At 48.4% G+C, this 19,067-nt stretch overlaps 1 protein-coding gene across 1 annotated transcript in view; it reads right to left on the bottom strand.

Annotated features, from left to right (window-relative positions):
• LOC135532853 (Golgi apparatus protein 1-like) overlaps positions 1-19,067 on the bottom strand; it is a gene marked incomplete at both ends in the record, with an annotated part of 76,567 nt that overhangs the window by 32,187 nt on the left and 25,313 nt on the right. Inside the window, 4 exons of the mRNA XM_064960284.1 lie at positions 10,780-10,966; positions 12,732-12,803; positions 16,591-16,794; positions 17,802-18,017. Coding sequence (XP_064816356.1) covers positions 10,780-10,966; positions 12,732-12,803; positions 16,591-16,794; positions 17,802-18,017 — 679 coding nt within the window. The remainder of the gene's footprint in view (positions 1-10,779; positions 10,967-12,731; positions 12,804-16,590; positions 16,795-17,801; positions 18,018-19,067) is intronic.

Genomic DNA, 19,067 nt, shown 5'->3' with positions numbered 1-19,067 from the left:
GACCTGGGGAGAGAGGAGGGATGGGTTAGAGAGGCATTCAGACCAGCATCCTGGAGACCTGGGGAGAGAGGAGGGGATGGGTTAGAGAGGCATTCAGACCAGCATCCTGGAGACCTGGGGAGAGAGGAGGGGATAGGTTAGAGAGGCATTCAGACCAGCATCCTGGAGACCTGGGGAGAGAGGAGGGGATGGGTTAGAGAGGCATTCAGACCAGCATCCTGGAGACCTGGAGAGAGAGGAGGGGATAGGTTAGAGAGGCATTCAGACCAGCATCCTGGAGACCTGGAGAGAGAGGAGGGGATGGGTTAGAGAGGCATTCAGACCAGCATCCTGGAGAGAGAGGAGGGGATGGGTTAGAGAGGCATTCAGACCAGCATCCTGGAGACCTGGGGAGAGAGGAGGGGATGGGTTAGAGAGGCATTCAGACCAGCATCCTGGAGACCTGGGGAGAGAGGAGGGGATGGGTTAGAGAGGCATTCAGACCAGCATCCTGGAGAGAGAGGAGGGGATAGGTTAGAGAGGCATTCAGACCAGCATCCTGGAGACCTGGGGAGAGAGGAGGGGATAGGTTAGAGAGGCATTCAGACCAGCATCCTGGAGACCTGGAGAGAGAGGAGGGGATAGGTTAGAGAGGCATTCAGACCAGCATCCTGGAGACCTGGAGAGAGAGGAGGGGATGGGTTAGAGAGGCATTCAGACCAGCATCCTGGAGACCTGGGGAGAGAGGAGGGGATAGGTTAGAGAGGCATTCAGACCAGCATCCTGGAGACCTGGAGAGAGAGGAGGGGATGGGTTAGAGAGGCATTCAGACCAGCATCCTGGAGACCTGGGGAGAGAGGAGGGGATGGGTTAGAGAGGCATTCAGACCAGCATCCTGGAGACCTGGGGAGAGAGGAGGGGATAGGTTAGAGAGGCATTCAGACCAGCATCCTGGAGACCTGGAGAGAGAGGAGGGGATGGGTTAGAGAGGCATTCAGACCAGCATCCTGGAGACCTGGGGAGAGAGGAGGGGATGGGTTAGAGAGGCATTCAGACCAGCATCCTGGAGACCTGGGGAGAGAGGAGGGGATAGGTTAGAGAGGCATTCAGACCAGCATCCTGGAGACCTGGAGAGAGAGGAGGGGATGGGTTAGAGAGGCATTCAGACCAGCATCCTGGAGACCTGGAGAGAGGAGGGGATGGGTTAGAGAGGCATTCAGACCAGCATCCTGGAGACCTGGAGAGAGGAGGGGATGGGTTAGAGAGGCATTCAGACCAGCATCCTGGAGACCTGGGGAGAGAGGAGGGGATGGGTTAGAGAGGCATTCAGACCAGCATCCTGGAGACCTGGGGAGAGAGGAGGGGATGGGTTAGAGAGGCATTCAGACCAGCATCCTGGAGACCTGGGGAGAGAGGAGGGGATAGGTTAGAGAGGCATTCAGACCAGCATCCTGGAGACCTGGAGAGAGAGGAGGGGATGGGTTAGAGAGGCATTCAGACCAGCATCCTGGAGACCTGGAGAGAGAGGAGGGGATGGGTTAGAGAGGCATTCAGACCAGCATCCTGGAGACCTGGAGAGAGGAGGGGATGGGTTAGAGAGGCATTCAGACCAGCATCCTGGAGACCTGGAGAGAGGAGGGGATGGGTTAGAGAGGCATTCAGACCAGCATCCTGGAGACCTGGGGAGAGAGGAGGGGATGGGTTAGAGAGGCATTCAGACCAGCATCCTGGAGACCTGGGGAGAGAGGAGGGGATGGGTTAGAGAGGCATTCAGACCAGCATCCTGGAGACCTGGGGAGAGAGGAGGGGATAGGTTAGAGAGGCATTCAGACCAGCATCCTGGAGACCTGGAGAGAGAGGAGGGGATGGGTTAGAGAGGCATTCAGACCAGCATCCTGGAGACCTGGAGAGAGGAGGGGATAGGTTAGAGAGGCATTCAGACCAGCATCCTGGAGACCTGGGGAGAGAGGAGGGGATGGGTTAGAGAGGCATTCAGACCAGCATCCTGGAGACCTGGGGAGAGAGGAGGGGATGGGTTAGAGAGGCATTCAGACCAGCATCCTGGAGACCTGGGGAGAGAGGAGGGGATGGGTTAGAGAGGCATTCAGACCAGCATCCTGGAGAGAGAGGAGGGGATGGGTTAGAGAGGCATTCAGACCAGCATCCTGGAGACCTGGGGAGAGAGGAGGGGATGGGTTAGAGAGGCATTCAGACCAGCATCCTGGAGACCTGGGGAGAGAGGAGGGGATGGGTTAGAGAGGCATTCAGACCAGCATCCTGGAGACCTGGGGAGAGAGGAGGGGATGGGTTAGAGAGGCATTCAGACCAGCATCCTGGAGACCTGGGGAGAGAGGAGGGGATGGGTTAGAGAGGCATTCAGACCAGCATCCTGGAGACCTGGGGAGAGAGGAGGGGATAGGTTAGAGAGGCATTCAGACCAGCATCCTGGAGACCTGGGGAGAGAGGAGGGGATAGGTTAGAGAGGCATTCAGACCAGCATCCTGGAGACCTGGGGAGAGAGGAGGGGATGGGTTAGAGAGGCATTCAGACCAGCATCCTGGAGAGAGAGGAGGGGATAGGTTAGAGAGGCATTCAGACCAGCATCCTGGAGACCTGGGGAGAGAGGAGGGGATAGGTTAGAGAGGCATTCAGACCAGCATCCTGGAGACCTGGGGAGAGAGGAGGGGATAGGTTAGAGAGGCATTCAGACCAGCATCCTGGAGACCTGGGGAGAGAGGAGGGGATGGGTTAGAGAGGCATTCAGACCAGCATCCTGGAGACCTGGGGAGAGAGGAGGGGATGGGTTAGAGAGGCATTCAGACCAGCATCCTGGAGACCTGGGGAGAGAGGAGGGGATGGGTTAGAGAGGCATTCAGACCAGCATCCTGGAGACCTGGGGAGAGAGGAGGGGATGGGTTAGAGAGGCATTCAGACCAGCATCCTGGAGACCTGGGGAGAGAGGAGGGGATAGGTTAGAGAGGCATTCAGACCAGCATCCTGGAGACCTGGGGAGAGAGGAGGGGATGGGTTGAGAGGCATTCAGACCAGCATCCTGGAGACCTGGGGAGAGAGGAGGGGATGGGTTAGAGAGGCATTCAGACCAGCATCCTGGAGACCTGGGGAGAGAGGAGGGGATGGGTTAGAGAGGCATTCAGACCAGCATCCTGGAGACCTGGGGAGAGAGGAGGGGATGGGTTAGAGAGGCATTCAGACCAGCATCCTGGAGACCTGGGGAGAGAGGAGGGGATAGGTTAGAGAGGCATTCAGACCAGCATCCTGGAGACCTGGGGAGAGAGGAGGGGATAGGTTAGAGAGGCATTCAGACCAGCATCCTGGAGACCTGGAGAGAGAGGAGGGGATGGGTTAGAGAGGCATTCAGACCAGCATCCTGGAGACCTGGGGAGAGAGGAGGGGATGGGTTAGAGAGGCATTCAGACCAGCATCCTGGAGACCTGGGGAGAGAGGAGGGGATAGGTTAAAGAGGCATTCAGACCAGCATCCTGGAGACCTGGGGAGAGAGGAGGGGATAGGTTAGAGAGGCATTCAGACCAGCATCCTGGAGACCTGGGGAGAGAGGAGGGGATAGGTTAGAGAGGCATTCAGACCAGCATCCTGGAGAGAGAGGAGGGGATGGGTTAGAGAGGCATTCAGACCAGCATCCTGGAGACCTGGGGAGAGAGGAGGGGATGGGTTAGAGAGGCATTCAGACCAGCATCCTGGAGACCTGGGGAGAGAGGAGGGGATGGGTTAGAGAGGCATTCAGACCAGCATCCTGGAGACCTGGGGAGAGAGGAGGGGATGGGTTAGAGAGGCATTCAGACCAGCATCCTGGAGACCTGGAGAGAGAGGAGGGGATGGGTTAGAGAGGCATTCAGACCAGCATCCTGGAGACCTGGGGAGAGAGGAGGGGATAGGTTAGAGAGGCATTCAGACCAGCATCCTGGAGACCTGGGGAGAGAGGAGGGGATGGGTTAGAGAGGCATTCAGACCAGCATCCTGGAGACCTGGGGAGAGAGGAGGGGATGGGTTAGAGAGGCATTCAGACCAGCATCCTGGAGACCTGGAGAGAGAGGAGGGGATAGGTTAGAGAGGCATTCAGACCAGCATCCTGGAGACCTGGGGAGAGAGGAGGGGATAGGGTTGAAAGGCATTCAGAAAGTATTTAGACCCAGGTTTTCCACATTTTATGTTAGACTTTTTCCCCATCAATCTACACACAAAACCCCATAATGACAAAGAGAAAACAGATTTGTAGAAATTAAAAAACAGAAATACCTTTTGACATAAGTATTCAGACCCTTTGCTATGAGATTATATTGAGCTCAGGTGCATCCTGTTTCCATTGATCATCCTTGAGATGTTTCTACAACTTGATTGGACTCTACCTGTGGTAAATTCAACTGATTGGACCTGATTTGGAAAGACACACACCTGTCTATATAAGGTCCCACAGATGACAGTGCATGTCAGAGCAAAATCCAAGCCATGAGGTCGAAGGAATTGTCCCTAGAGCTCCGAGATAGGATTGTGTCGAGGCACAGATCTGGGAAAGGGAACCAACACATTTCTGCAGCATTGAAGGTTCCCAAGAACACAGTGGCCTCCATCATTCTAAAATGGAAGAAGTTTGGAACCACCAAAACTCTTCCTAGAGCTGGCTGCCCGGCCAAACTGAGCAAACAGGGGAGAAGGTCCTTGGTAAGGGAGGTGACTAAGAACCAAATGGTCACTCTGACAGAGCTCCAGAGTTCCTCTGTGGAGATCGGAGAACCTTCCAGAAGGACAACTATCTCTGCCGCACTTCACCAACCAGGGCTTTATGGTAGTGACCTGATGGAAGCCACTCCTCAGTAAAAGGCAGATGACAGTTCGCTTGGAGTTTGCCAGAAGGTACCTAAGACTCTCAGACTGACAAAACAAGATTCTCTGGTCTGATGAAACCAAGATTGAAATGACTGACTGCCAAGCGTAACGTCTGGAGGAAACCTGGCACCATCCCTACGTTGAAGCATGGTGGTGGCAGCATCACGCTGTGGTGATGTTTTTCAGCAGCATGGACTGGGAGATTCATCAGGATGGAGGGAAAGATGAACGGAGCAAAGTACAGAAGATCCTTGATGAAAACCTGCTCCAGAGAGCTCAGGACCTCAGACTGGGGCGGAGGTTCACCTTCCAACAGGACAACGACCCTAAGCACACAGCCACGACAACGCAGGAGTGGCTTCAGGACAAGTCTCAATGTGGGGAGAGAGGAGGGGATAGGGTTGAGAGGCATGACAGAGCTTGAGATGATCTGCAGAGAAGAATGGGAGAAACTCCCCAAATACAGGTGTGCCAAGCTTGTAGCGTCATACCCACGAAGAAGACTGGAGGCTGTAATCGCTGCCAAAGGTGCTTCAACAAAGTACTGAGTAAAGGGTCTGAATACTTTCCACATGCTCTGTAAATGAGGGGTGATAAACGCCATAAATGAACATGTGAACGTGATTTTTTTTAAATATATTTTTTACATAAATGTGTAAATGTGTTATTTTTTGGACCATTCAACCATGAATAATAGTGCGTTTTATTTTGTGAAGTGGTTTCTTGCATCAAGCAACAGTCATCTTGTCTGAAGGACAAGTGGATAAACAGGTTAATGTCAAACCCTGCAAGTCTCATGGAATGTAGACCTACATTGGTACCACACATTGGCTGCTACTGTAGGCTGAATGATAGAACAGCTATTTCCATGTTAGTGTTATGGGATGCATTTTCTCCATTGTTTTTGATGGTAGGACACTCTGGTAGGCCTATATTATGATCCAATAGCCACAGTAGCCTACTTGGCTAATGTTAAAACTGTAACTTAAAGCAGGTACAGCCTCAGTGTTCACAGTAAAACTGTAACTTAAAGCAGGTCCAGCCTCAGTGTTCACAGTAAAACTGTAACTTAAAGCAGGCACAGCCTCAGTGTTCACAGTAAAACTAACTTCAAGCAGGTACAGCCTCAGTGTTCACAGTAAAACAGTAACTTAAAGCAGGTACAGCCTCAGTGTTCACAGTAAAACTGTAACTTAAAGCAGGTACAGCCTCAGTGTTCACAGTAAAACTAACTTTTAAAGCAGGTACAGCCTCAGTGTTCACAGTAAAACTGTAACTTAAAGCAGGTACAGCCTCAGTGTTCACAGTAAAACTAACTTCAAGCAGGTACAGCCTCAGTGTTCACAGTAAAACTGTACCTTAAATTAGGGACAGCCTCAGTGTTCACAGTAAAACTGTAACTTAAAGCAGGTAGAGCCTCAGTGTTCACAGTTAAACTGTAACTTAAAGCAGGTTCAGCCTCAGTGTTCACAGTAAAACTGTAACTTAAAGTAGGCACAGCCTCAGTGTTCACAGTAAAACTGTAACTTAAAGCAGGTACAGCCTCAGTGTTCACAGTAAATCTGTAACTTAAAGCAGGTACAGCCTCAGTGTTCATAGTAAAACTGTAACTTAAAGCAGGTAGAGCCTCAGTGTTCACAGTAAAACTGTAACTTAAAGCAGGTACAGCCTCAGTGTTCACAGTAAATCTGTAACTTAAAGCAGGTAGAGCCTCAGTGTTCACAGTAAAACTGTAACTTAAAGCAGGTACAGCCTCAGTGTTCACAGTAAACCTGTAACTTCAAGCAGGTACAGCCTCAGTGTTCACAGTAAAACTGTAACTTAAAGTAGGTACAGCCTCAGTGTTCACAGTAAAACTGTAACTTAAAGTGGGTACAGCCTCAGTGTTCACAGTAAAACTGTAACTTAAAGTAGGTACAGCCTCAGTGTTCACAGTAAAACTGTAACTTAAAGTGGGTACAGCCTCAGTGTTCACAGTAAAACTGTAACTTCAAGCAGGTACAGCCTCAGTGTTCACAGTAAAACTGTAACTTAAAGCAGGTACAGCCTCAGTGTTCACAGTAAAACTAACTTAAAGCAGGTACAGCCTCAGTGTTCACAGTAAAACTGTAACTTCAAGCAGGTACAGCCTCAGTGTTCACAGTAAAACTGTAACTTTAAGCAGGTACAGCCTCAGTGTTCACAGTCAAACTAACTTCAAGCAGGTACAGCCTCAGTGTTCACAGTAAAACTGTAACTTTAAGCAGGTACAGCCTCAGTGTTCACAGTAAAACTAACTTCAAGCAGGTACAGCCTCAGTGTTCACAGTAAAACTGTAACTTAAAGTGGGTACAGCCTCAGTGTTCACAGTAAAACTAACTTAAAGCAGGTACAGCCTCAGTGTTCACAGTAAAACTGTAACTTCAAGCAGGTACAGCCTCAGTGTTCACAGTAAAACTGTAACTTTAAGCAGGTACAGCCTCAGTGTTCACAGTCAAACTAACTTCAAGCAGGTACAGCCTCAGTGTTCACAGTAAAACTGTAACTTTAAGCAGGTACAGCCTCAGTGTTCACAGTAAAACTAACTTCAAGCAGGTACAGCCTCAGTGTTCACAGTAAAACTGTAACTTTAAGCAGGTACAGCCTCAGTGTTCACAGTCAAACTAACTTTAAGCAGGTACAGCCTCAGTGTTCACAGTAAAACTAACTTCAAGCAGGTACAGCCTCAGTGTTCACAGTAAAACTGTAACTTTAAGCAGGTACAGCCTCAGTGTTCACAGTCAAACTAACTTCAAGCAGGTACAGCCTCAGTGTTCACAGTAAAACTGTAACTTTAAGCAGGTACAGCCTCAGTGTTCACAGTAAAACTAACTTCAAGCAGGTACAGCCTCAGTGTTCACAGTAAAACTGTAACTTAAAGCAGGTACAGCCTCAGTGTTCACAGTCAAACTAACTTCAAGCAGGTACAGCCTGTGTTCACAGTAAACGCGCGCTGGAAGTTGCACAGCATTTTCACGACGTTCACATTTGAGCTCAGCAGACCTGAAATTTGGATGGTGACGAAAACATTGAGGGAACATTATAACAATACGAAGAGTGAACGTCTGATTAATTCAGTTCCTAACAGCTGCGTTAATGGAATTCACTCCACAATATAACAGGACCCCCCCGCACAAACAGGACCCCCCCGCACAAACAGGACCCCCCCCGCACAAACAGGACCCCCCCCGCACAAACAGGACCCCCCCCGCACAAACAGGACCCCCCCGCACAAACAGGACCCCCCCGCACAAACAGGACCCCCCCCCGCACAAACAGGACCCCCCCGCACAAACAGGACCCCCCGCACAAACAGGACCCCCCACAAACAGGACCCCCCCCCACACAAAACAGGACCCCCCCCGCACAAACAGGACCCCCCCCGCACAAACAGGACCCCCCCGCACAAACAGGACCCCCCGCACAAACAGGACCCCCCCCGCACAAACAGGACCCCCCGCACAAACAGGACCCCCCCGCACAAACAGGACCCCCCCGCACAAACAGGACCCCCCTGCACAAACAGGACCCCCCCGCACAAACAGGACCCCCCGCACAAACAGGACCCCCCCGCACAAACAGGACCCCCCGCACAAACAGGACCCCCCCCGCACAAACAGGACCCCCCGCACAAACAGGACCCCCCACAAACAGGACCCCCCACAAACAGGACCCCCCGCACAAACAGGACCCCCCACAAACAGGACCCCCCGCACAAACAGGACCCCCCGCACAAACAGGACCCCCCACAAACAGGACCCCCCCCCCGCACAAACAGGACCCCCCCACAAACAGGACCCGGCACTGTTTACCATCGGTCAAGGTGGGGGGGTTATAATGGGGGGGTTATAATGCCTGTATACAAACACATTAACCACACAACTTATTGTTCATTGGGTCCGCATTCATTAGGTTAAAGGTCACTGACCTGTCATTTCCTTCATGTTAGGCTATAACTTAAGCTATAAAGCAGAAACATAAAGCAACATTCAATCAGAATTAAAACATATTTTAAATCATTCTTAACATAGCTAGATATATTTGTCACAATGACTGTAGACCCACTGAACAATAAGTAATGTGGTTTGTGTGTTTCTATAGAGGCATTATAACCCCCAGGGGTCCTGTTAGTACATTGCCTATTCTATTGTGGAGTGAATTCCATTAAAGCTGCTGTTAGGAACTGAATTAAATCAGACACTTCGTATCGTTACACATAAACAATAAAAATATATATTTGTAAATACACACGTTCAAGTCACACCTTCAAGTATCAACCCTCAAACAATTAACCGTTGAATGTGTGTACATGTGTTTGGCATTTATCACACCTCATACACATGTATACACATTCAACAGTTAATGTATGGCATTTATCACCCCTCATACACATGTATACACATTCAACAGTTAATGTATGGCATTTATCACCCCTCATACACATGTATACACATTCAACAGTTAATGTATGGCATTTATCACCCCTCATACACATTCAACAGTTAATGTATGGCATTTATCACACCTCATACACATGTATACACATTCAACAGTTAATGTATGGCATTTATCACCCCTCATACACATGTATGCACATTCAACAGTTAATGTATGGCATTTATCACCCCTCATACACATGTATACACATTCAACAGTTAATGTATGGCATTTATCACCCCTCATACACATGTATACACATTCAACAGTTAATGTATGGCATTTATCACCCCTCATACACATGTATACACATTCAACAGTTAATGTATGGCATTTATCACCCCTCATACACATGTATACACATTCAACAGCTAATGTATGTCATTTATCACCCCTCATACACATGTATACACATTCAACAGTTAATGTATGGCATTTATCACCCCTCATACACATGTATGCACATTCAACAGTTAATGTATGGCATTTATCACCCCTCATACACATGTATACACATTCAACAGTTAATGTATGGCATTTATCACACCTCATACACATGTATACACATTCAACAGTTAATGTATGGCATTTATCACACCTCATACACATGTATACACATTCAACAGTTAATGTTTGGCATTTATCACCCCTCATACACATGTATGCACATTCAACAGTTAATGTATGGCATTTATCACCCCTCATACACATGTATACACATTCAACAGTTAATGTATGGCATTTATCACCCCTCATACACATGTATACACATTCAACAGCTAATGGCATTTATCACCCCTCATACACATGTATGCACATTCAACAGTTAATGTATGGCATTTATCACCCCTCATACACATGTATACACATTCAACAGTTAATGTATGGCATTTATCACCCCTCATACACATGTATACACATTCAACAGGTAATGTATGGAATTTATCACCCCTCATACACATGTATACACATTCAACAGTTAATGTATGGCATTTATCACCCCTCATACACATTCAACAGTTAATGTATGGAATTTATCACCCCTCATACACATGTATACACATTCAACAGTTAATGTATGGCATTTATCACCCCTCATACACATTCAACAGTTAATGTATGGCATTTATCACACCTCATACACATGTATACACATTCAACAGTTAATGTATGGCATTTATCACACCTCATACACATGTATACACATTCAACAGTTAATGTATGGCATTTATCACCCCTCATACACATGTATACACATTCAACAGTTAATGTATGGCATTTATCACCCCTCATACACATGTATGCACATTCAACAGTTAATGTATGGCATTTATCACCCCTCATACACATGTATACACATTCAACAGTTAATGTATGGCATTTATCACCCCTCATACACATGTATACACATTCAACAGTTAATGTATGGCATTTATAACCTCTCATACATATGTACACACACACTCTCTCTCTTCCACCCACCCCTGTGTACAGCAGACTCCAGGCATAGTAGCAGATATGATAGTCGTGCCTCTCTAGCGCGGGGCATGTTGGTGTCCAGGTTACAGCGGTGCTTCCTGAGGTCGGCCTTACAGGCCTTGGTCAGAGAGTAGCTAACCTTGTAGTCCTGGGTTATCAGCTTCTGACGCGTAGTCAGGGCCTCTCGACACTGAGGGAGGGAGGGAGGGAGGGAGGGAGGGAGGGAGGAGAGACAGAGAGAAGTTTTAGTCATTGTCACATAAAAAGAGAGCTTTTACACACGTCCAAATATGGCATAGGAGCTGAAAAATGACAGCTTGAGAAAGAAAATGTCGGCTCACTATTGGCCGCCCCTTTAATGACCCTTTAATAAAGCCTTTAGTTCAACACCCAACCACTAAAAGCTTCATCAAAGCACTGTTGACAGCATGTAGCTTCATTCTTATTCTCAGTCCTGACCACAAATCTCCCTCTCTCCCAGCCGAACACAGTCCTGACCACAAATCTCCCTCTCTCCCAGCCGAACACAGTCCTGACCACAAATCTCCCTCTCTCCCAGCCGAACACAGTCCTGACCACAAATCTCCCTCTCTCCCAGCCGAACACAGTCCTGACCACAAATCTCCCTCTCTCCCAGCCGAACACAGTCCTGACCACGAATCTCCCTCTCTCCCAGCCGAACACAGTCCTGACCACGAATCTCCCTCTCTCCCAGCCGAACACAGTCCTGACCACAAATCTCCCTCTCTCCCAGCCGAACACAGTCCTGACCACAAATCTCCCTCTCTCCCAGCCGAACACAGTCCTGACCACAAATCTCCATCTCTCCCAGCCTAACACAGTCCTGACCACAAATCTCCCTCTCTCCCAGCCGAACACAGTCCTGACCACAAATCTCCCTCTCTCCCAGCCGAACACAGTCCTGACCACAAATCTCCATCTCTCCCAGCCGAACACAGTCCTGACCACAAATCTCCATCTCTCCCAGCCTAACACAGTCCTGACCACAAATCTCCATCTCTCCCAGCCTAACACAGTCCTGACCACGAATCTCCCTCTCTCCCAGCCGAACACAGTCCTGACCACAAATCTCCCTCTCTCCCAGCCGAACACAGTCCTGACCACGAATCTCCCTCTCTCCCAGCCGAACACAGTCCTGACCACAAATCTCCCTCTCTCCCAGCCTAACACAGTACTGTGGGTTTGTCTACGCAGTGACTATGCTGGAATATCTTAGACTAGAAATTAGAGGTCGACCGATTAATCGGAATGGCCGATTAATTGGGGCCGATTTCATAAACCGGAAATCGGTATTATTATTATTATTTTTTACCTTTATTTAACCAGGCAAGTCAGTCAAGAACACATTCTTATTTTCAATGACGGTCTAGGAACAGTGAGTTAACTGCCTGTTCAGGGGCAGAACGACAGATTTTTACCTTGTCAGCTCTGGGATTCAACTTTACAGTTAACTAGTCCAACGCTCTAACCACCTGCCTCTCATTTCACTCCACAAGGAGTGGGAACCACCAACTTTCATATGTTCTCATGTTCTGAGCAAGGAACTGAAACATTAGCTTTCTTACATGACACATATTGCACTTTTACTTTCTTCTCCAACACTTTGTTTTTGCATTATTTAAACCAAATTGAACATGTTTCATTATTTATTTGAGGCCAAATATTATTATTTTTATGTATTATATTAAGTTAAAATAAGTGTTCATTCAGTATTGTTGTAATTGTCATTATTACAAATAAAATAAATACAAATTCGGCCGATTAATCGGTATCGCCTTTTTTTGTTCCTCCAATAATCGGTACCGGCGTTGAAAAATCATAAATCGGTCGACCTCTACTAGAAATGCCATATGTTTGTATGTAGTGTATATAATAAATAATATACATGTTGATATAAATCATCTGCACGTCTCCATCAGTGGTTTTCTCCATACCTTCTCAGACATGGCCTCCTCAAACTTGTGGCTGAAGAGACACTTGTAGACCTTGCCCTCTCCTGCTTGGGTCTGGAAGAACAGAGAAACACAGAGGCCAGTCAACATCCTCAGTAACCCGAAGTAGAACAGAGACCAGTCACTGTCCTCAGTAACCCGAAGTAGAACAGAGACCAGTCAGTGTCCTCGGTAACCCGAAGTAGAACAGAGACCAGTCAGTGTCCTCAGTAACCTGAAGAACAGAGACCAGTCAGTGTCCTCAGTAACCTGAAGTAGAACAGAGACCAGTCAGTGTCCTCAGTAACCTGAAGAACAGAGACCAGTCAGTGTCCTCAGTAACCCGAAGTAGAACAGAGACCAGTCAGTGTCCTCAGTAACCCGAAGTAGAACAGAGACCAGTCAGTGTCCTCAGTAACCTGAAGAGAGAACAGAGACCAGTCAGTGTCCTCAGTAACCTGAAGAAGAACAGAGACCAGTCACTGTCCTCAGTAACCTGAAGAAGAACAGAGACCAGTCAGTGTCCTCAGTAACCCGAAGTAGAACAGAGACCAGTCAGTGTCCTCAGTAACCTGAAGAACAGAGACCAGTCAGTGTCCTCAGTAACCTGAAGAAAAGAGACCAGTCAGTGTCCTCAGTAACCTGAAGTAGAACAGAGACCAGTCAGTGTCCTCAGTAACCTGAAGTAGAACAGAGACCAGTCAGTGTCCTCAGTAACCTGAAGAAGAACAGAGACCAGTCAGTGTCCTCAGTAACCTGAAGAAGAACAGAGACCAGTCAGTGTCCTCAGTAACCTGAAGAACAGAGACCAGTCACTGTCCTCAGTAACCTGAAGAAGAACAGAGACCAGTCAGTGTCCTCAGTAACCTGAAGAATAGAGACCAGTCACTGTCCTCAGTAACCTGAAGAAGAACAGAGACCAGTCAGTGTCCTCAGTAACCTGAAGAACAGAGACCAGTCACTGTCCTCAGTAACCTGAACAACAGAGACCAGTCAGTGTCCTCAGTAACCTGAAGAGAGAACAGAGACCAGTCAGTGTCCTCAGTAACCTGAAGAGAGAACAGAGACCAGTCAGTGTCCTCAGTAACCTGAAGAAGAACAAAGACCAGTCACTGTCCTCAGTAACCTGAAGAATAGAGACCAGTCACTGTCCTCAGTAACCTGAAGAAGAACAGAGACCAGTCAGTGTCCTCAGTAACCTGAAGTAGAACAGAGACCAGTCAGTGTCCTCAGTAACCTGAAGAAGAACAGAGACCAGTCAGTGTCCTCAGTAACCTGAAGAACAGAGACCAGTCAGTGTCCTCAGTAACCTGAAGAACAGAGACCAGTCAGTGTCCTCAGTAACCTGAAGAACAGAGACCAGTCAGTGTCCTCAGTAACCCGAAGTAGAACAGAGACCAGTCAGTGTCCTCAGTAACCCGAAGTAGAACAGAGACCAGTCAGTGTCCTCAGTAACCCGAAGTAGAACAGAGACCAGTCAGTGTCCTCAGTAACCCGAAGTAGAACAGAGACCAGTCAGTGTCCTCAGTAACCTGAAGAAGAACAGAGACCAGTCAGTGTCCTCAGTAACCTGAAGAACAGAGACCAGTCAGTGTCCTCAGTAACCTGAAGAACAGAGACCAGTCACTGTCCTCAGTAACCTGAACAACAGAGACCAGTCACTGTCCTCAGTAACCTGAAGAAGAACAGAGACCAGTCAGTGTCCTCAGTAACCTGAAGAACAGAGGCCAGTCAACATCCTCAGTAACCTGAACAACAGAGACCAGTCACTGTCCTCAGTAACCTGAAGAAGAACAGAGACCAGTCAGTGTCCTCAGTAACCTGAACAACAGAGACCAGTCAGTGTCCTCAGTAACCTGAAGAACAGAGGCCAGTCAACATCCTCAGTAACCTGAACAACAGAGACCAGTCAGTGTCCTCAGTAACCTGAACAACAGAGACCAGTCAGTGTCCTCAGTAACCTGAAGAACAGAGACCAGTCACTGTCCTCAGTAACCTGAAGAACAGAGACCAGTCAGTGTCCTCAGTAACCCGAAGTAGAACAGAGACCAGTCAGTGTCCTCAGTAACCCGAAGTAGAACAGAGACCAGTCAGTGTCCTCGGTAACCTGAAGAACAGAGACCAGTCACTGTCCTCAGTAACCTGAAGAAGAACAGAGACCAGTCACTGTCCTCAGTAACCCGAAGTAGAACAGAGACCAGTCAGTGTCCTCAGTAACCTGAAGAAGAACAGAGACCAGTCACTGTCCTCAGTAACCCGAAGTAGAACAGAGACCAGTCAGTGTCCTCAGTAACCTGAAGAACAGAGACCAGTCACTGTCCTCAGTAACCCGAAGTAGAACAGAGACCAGTCAGTGTCCTCAGTAACCCGAAGTAGAACAGAGACCAGTCAACATCCTCAGTAACCTGAAGAAGAACAGAGACCAGTCAGTGTCCTCAGTAACCCGAAGAAGAACAGAGACCAGTCACTGTCCTCAGTAACCCGAAGAAGAACAGAGACCAGTCACTGTCCTCAGTAACCCGAAGTAGAACAGAGACCAGTCAGTGTCCTCAGTAACCTGAAGAAGAACAGAGACCAGTCACTGTCCTCAGTAACCCGAAGTAGAACAGAGACCAGTCAGTGTCCTCAGTAACCCGAAGTAGAACAGAGACCAGTCAACATCCTCAGTAACCTGAAGAAGAACAGAGACCAGTCAGTGTCCTCGGTAACCTGAAGAACAGAGACCAGTCAGTGTCCTCAGTAACCTGAAGTAGAACAGAGACCAGTCACTGTCCTCAGTAACCCGAAGTAGAACAGAGACCAGTCAGTGTCCTCGGTAACCTGAAGAACAGAGACCAGTCAGTGTCCTCGGTAACCTGAAGAACAGAGACCAGTCAGTGTCCTCGGTAACCTGAAGAACAGAGACCAGTCAGTGTCCTCAGTAACCTGAAGAACAGAGACCAGTCACTGTCCTCAGTAACCTGAAGAAGAACAGAGACCAGTCACTGTCCTCTGTAACCTGAAGAACAGAGACCAGTCACTGTCCTCAGTAACCCGAAGAAGAACAGAGACCAGTCAGTGTCCTCGGTAACCTGAAGTAGAACAGAGACCAGTCACTGTCCTCAGTAACCTGAAGAACAGAGACCAGTCAGTGTCCTCAGTAACCTGAACAACAGAGACCAGTCAGTGTCCTCAGTAACCTGAAGTAGAACAGAGACCAGTCAGTGTCCTCGGTAACCTGAAGAACAGAGACCAGTCAGTGTCCTCAGTAACCCGAAGAAGAACAGAGACCAGTCAGTGTCCTCGGTAACCCGAAGTAGAACAGAGACCAGTCACTGTCCTCAGTAATCTGAAGAACAGAGACCAGTCAGTGTCCTCAGTAACCCGAAGTAGAACAGAGACCAGTCACTGTCCTCAGTAATCTGTAGAACAGAGACCAGTCACTGTCCTCGGTAACCTGAAGAACAGAGACCAGTCAGTGTCCTCAGTAACCCGAAGAAGAACAGAGACCAGTCAGTGTCCTCAGTAACCCGAAGTAGAACAGAGACCAGTCACTGTCCTCAGTAATCTGAAGAACAGAGACCAGTCAGTGTCCTCAGTAACCCGAAGTAGAACAGAGACCAGTCAGTGTCCTCGGTAACCTGAAGAACAGAGACCAGTCACTGTCCTCAGTAATCTGAAGAACAGAGACCAGTCACTGTCCTCAGTAACCTGAAGAACAGAGACCAGTCAGTGTCCTCAGTAACCCGAAGAAGAACAGAGACCAGTCACTGTCCTCGGTAACCCGAAGAAGAACAGAGACCAGTCACTGTCCTCAGTAACCTGAAGCATCAGATAATTGTCATTTGGGAGACTGTTATGTAAGGCAAGATGAGCAGCGTACGTTTTCACAGAAGCGTTCTCGGTCCTCTCGGCAGGAGAAGTACAGGAATCTGTCCAGGTGGAAGTCGTCTGACGACAGCTCCGCTACGCGCATGATGCTCTTCTTACACTCCTCTCTGATTGGATGAGCCTGGTCCTGTTGCTCCGCCTCTCGGACTAAGGCTTTCTCCAGACACGCTATGACCTCACCCTGTGAATGGATGTCCTGGGGGGGGGGTTGTGAGGTAAGGGGGAGGGAGGGGGTCAGAGTGAGGGTGGGAGCAGAGGGAGAGAGGAGCAGAGAAAGTGTTCCAATTGGTTATACTTAAACTCAGTAACAGCACCAGGCCTCACCCTACTACAATCTGAAGTCTAATGTCTACTGTTTGTTGATGATCTGGTGCTTCGGTCACCAACCAAGGAGGACCTACAGCAGCACCTAGATCTTCTACACAAATTCTGACAAACTCCAAGCATTGATTATGCAAGAATGGGCTGCCATCAGTCAGGATGTGGCCCAGAAGTTAATTGATAGCATGCCAGGGCGGAGTGCAGAGGTCTTGAAAAAGAAGGGTCAACACTGCAAATATTGTCTCTTTGCATCAACTTCATATACAGTGGGGCAAAAAAGTATTTAGTCAGCCACCAATTGTGCAAGTTCTCCCAATTAAAAAGAAGAGAGGCCTGTATTTTTCATCATAGGTACACTTCAACTATGACAGACAAAATGAGAAAAATATCCAGAAAAATCACATTGTAGGATGTTTAATGAATTTATTTGCAAATTATGGTGGAAAATCAGCATTTGGTCAATAACACAAGTTTATCTCAATCCTTTTTTCTGTAAGAGAGGCTCTCAAGAGAAGACAGGCTATGTGCACACTGCCCACAAAATGAGATGGATACTGAGCTGCACTTCCAAACCTCCTGTCAAATGTATGACCATACTAGAGACACATATTTCCCTCAGATTACACAGATCCACAAAGAATTCAAAAAACAAAGTCCCACCTTGATAAAGTCCCATATCTAATAAAAAAAGGGCCAACCAGTGAAGAACAAACCCCATCGGTAATCCAACCTGTATTGATCTGGATTGTCCTCCCACACGATAAATCCTTCAGTACTGCACTATGAAGAGGCCCTGACCAAATCACTAGACAACCCAGAGAGATGACGGTGCCTCAGCCTTCCTCCCTGTGAGCATCACTACAACACACCCTCCCATCTCACCTTCTCTCCGACGTTGATGCTTCCACAGCGTAGCGTGTTGATGTCCTCTCTACACTTGTCCATGAAGCCACAGATGAGTCTGTAGTCTGAGAAGACGATAGAGGTCATCTTGGTGATGTACTGGTGACACTGGTACTCTGTGATGTTACCACGGTGATCCACCAGGCAGGACACCAGGTAACCCTTACCACGCTCCTCCTCCGAACACTCCTTAATCTGAGGGGGGGGGCAGAGGTGAAATACACACTCCTTAATCTGAGGGGGGGGCAGAGGTGAAATACACACTCCTTAATCTGAGGGGGGACAGAGGTGAAATACACACTCCTTAATCTGAGGGGGGGGACAGAGGTGAAATACACACTCCTTAATCTGAGGGGGGGACAGAGGTGAAATACACACTCCTTAATCTGAGGGGGACAGAGGTGAAATACACACTCCTTAATCTGAGGGGGGACAGAGGTGAAATACACACTCCTTAATCTGAGGGGGGGAGGTGAAATACAGAGGGGGGACAGAGGTGAAATACACACTCCTTAATCTGAGGGGGGGGGACAGAGGTGAAATACACACTCCTTAATCTGAGGGGGGGGACAGAGGTGAAATACACACTCCTTAATCTGAGGGGGGGGGTGACACACTCCTTAATCTGAGGGGGGGGGACAGAGGTGAAATACACACTCCTTAATCTGAGGGGGGGGACAGAGGTGAAATACACACTCCTTAATCTGAGGGGGGGGGACAGAGGTGAAATACACACTCCTTAATCTGAGGGGGGGGGGGGGGGGGCAGAGGTGAAATACACACTCCTTAATCTGAGGGGGGGGACAGAGGTGAAATACACACTCCTTAATCTGAGGGGGGGGGGCAGAGGTGGAATACACACTCCTTAATCTGAGGGGGGGACAGAGGTGAAATACACACTCCTTAATCTGAGGGGGGGGGCAGAGGTGAAATACACACTCCTTAATCTGAGGGGGGGACAGAGGTGAAATACACACTCCTTAATCTGAGGGGGGGGCAGAGGTGAAATACACACTCCTTAATCTGAGGGGGGGGGGACAGAGGTGAAATACACACTCCTTAATCTGAGGGGGGGGACAGAGGTGAAATACACACTCCTTAATCTGAGGGGGGACAGAGGTGAAATACACACTCCTTAATCTGAGGGGGGGGACAGAGGTGAAATACACACTCCTTAATCTGAGGGGGGGGGACAGAGGTGAAATACACACTCCTTAATCTGAGGGGGGACAGAGGTGAAATACA

Source organism: Oncorhynchus masou, unplaced genomic scaffold (genome assembly GCF_036934945.1).
Source record: "Oncorhynchus masou masou isolate Uvic2021 unplaced genomic scaffold, UVic_Omas_1.1 unplaced_scaffold_2062, whole genome shotgun sequence".
Lineage (NCBI taxonomy): Eukaryota > Metazoa > Chordata > Actinopteri > Salmoniformes > Salmonidae > Oncorhynchus > Oncorhynchus masou.
Note: the sequence above shows the minus strand (reverse complement) of the source record. Positions and strands in the feature narration are given on the sequence as shown.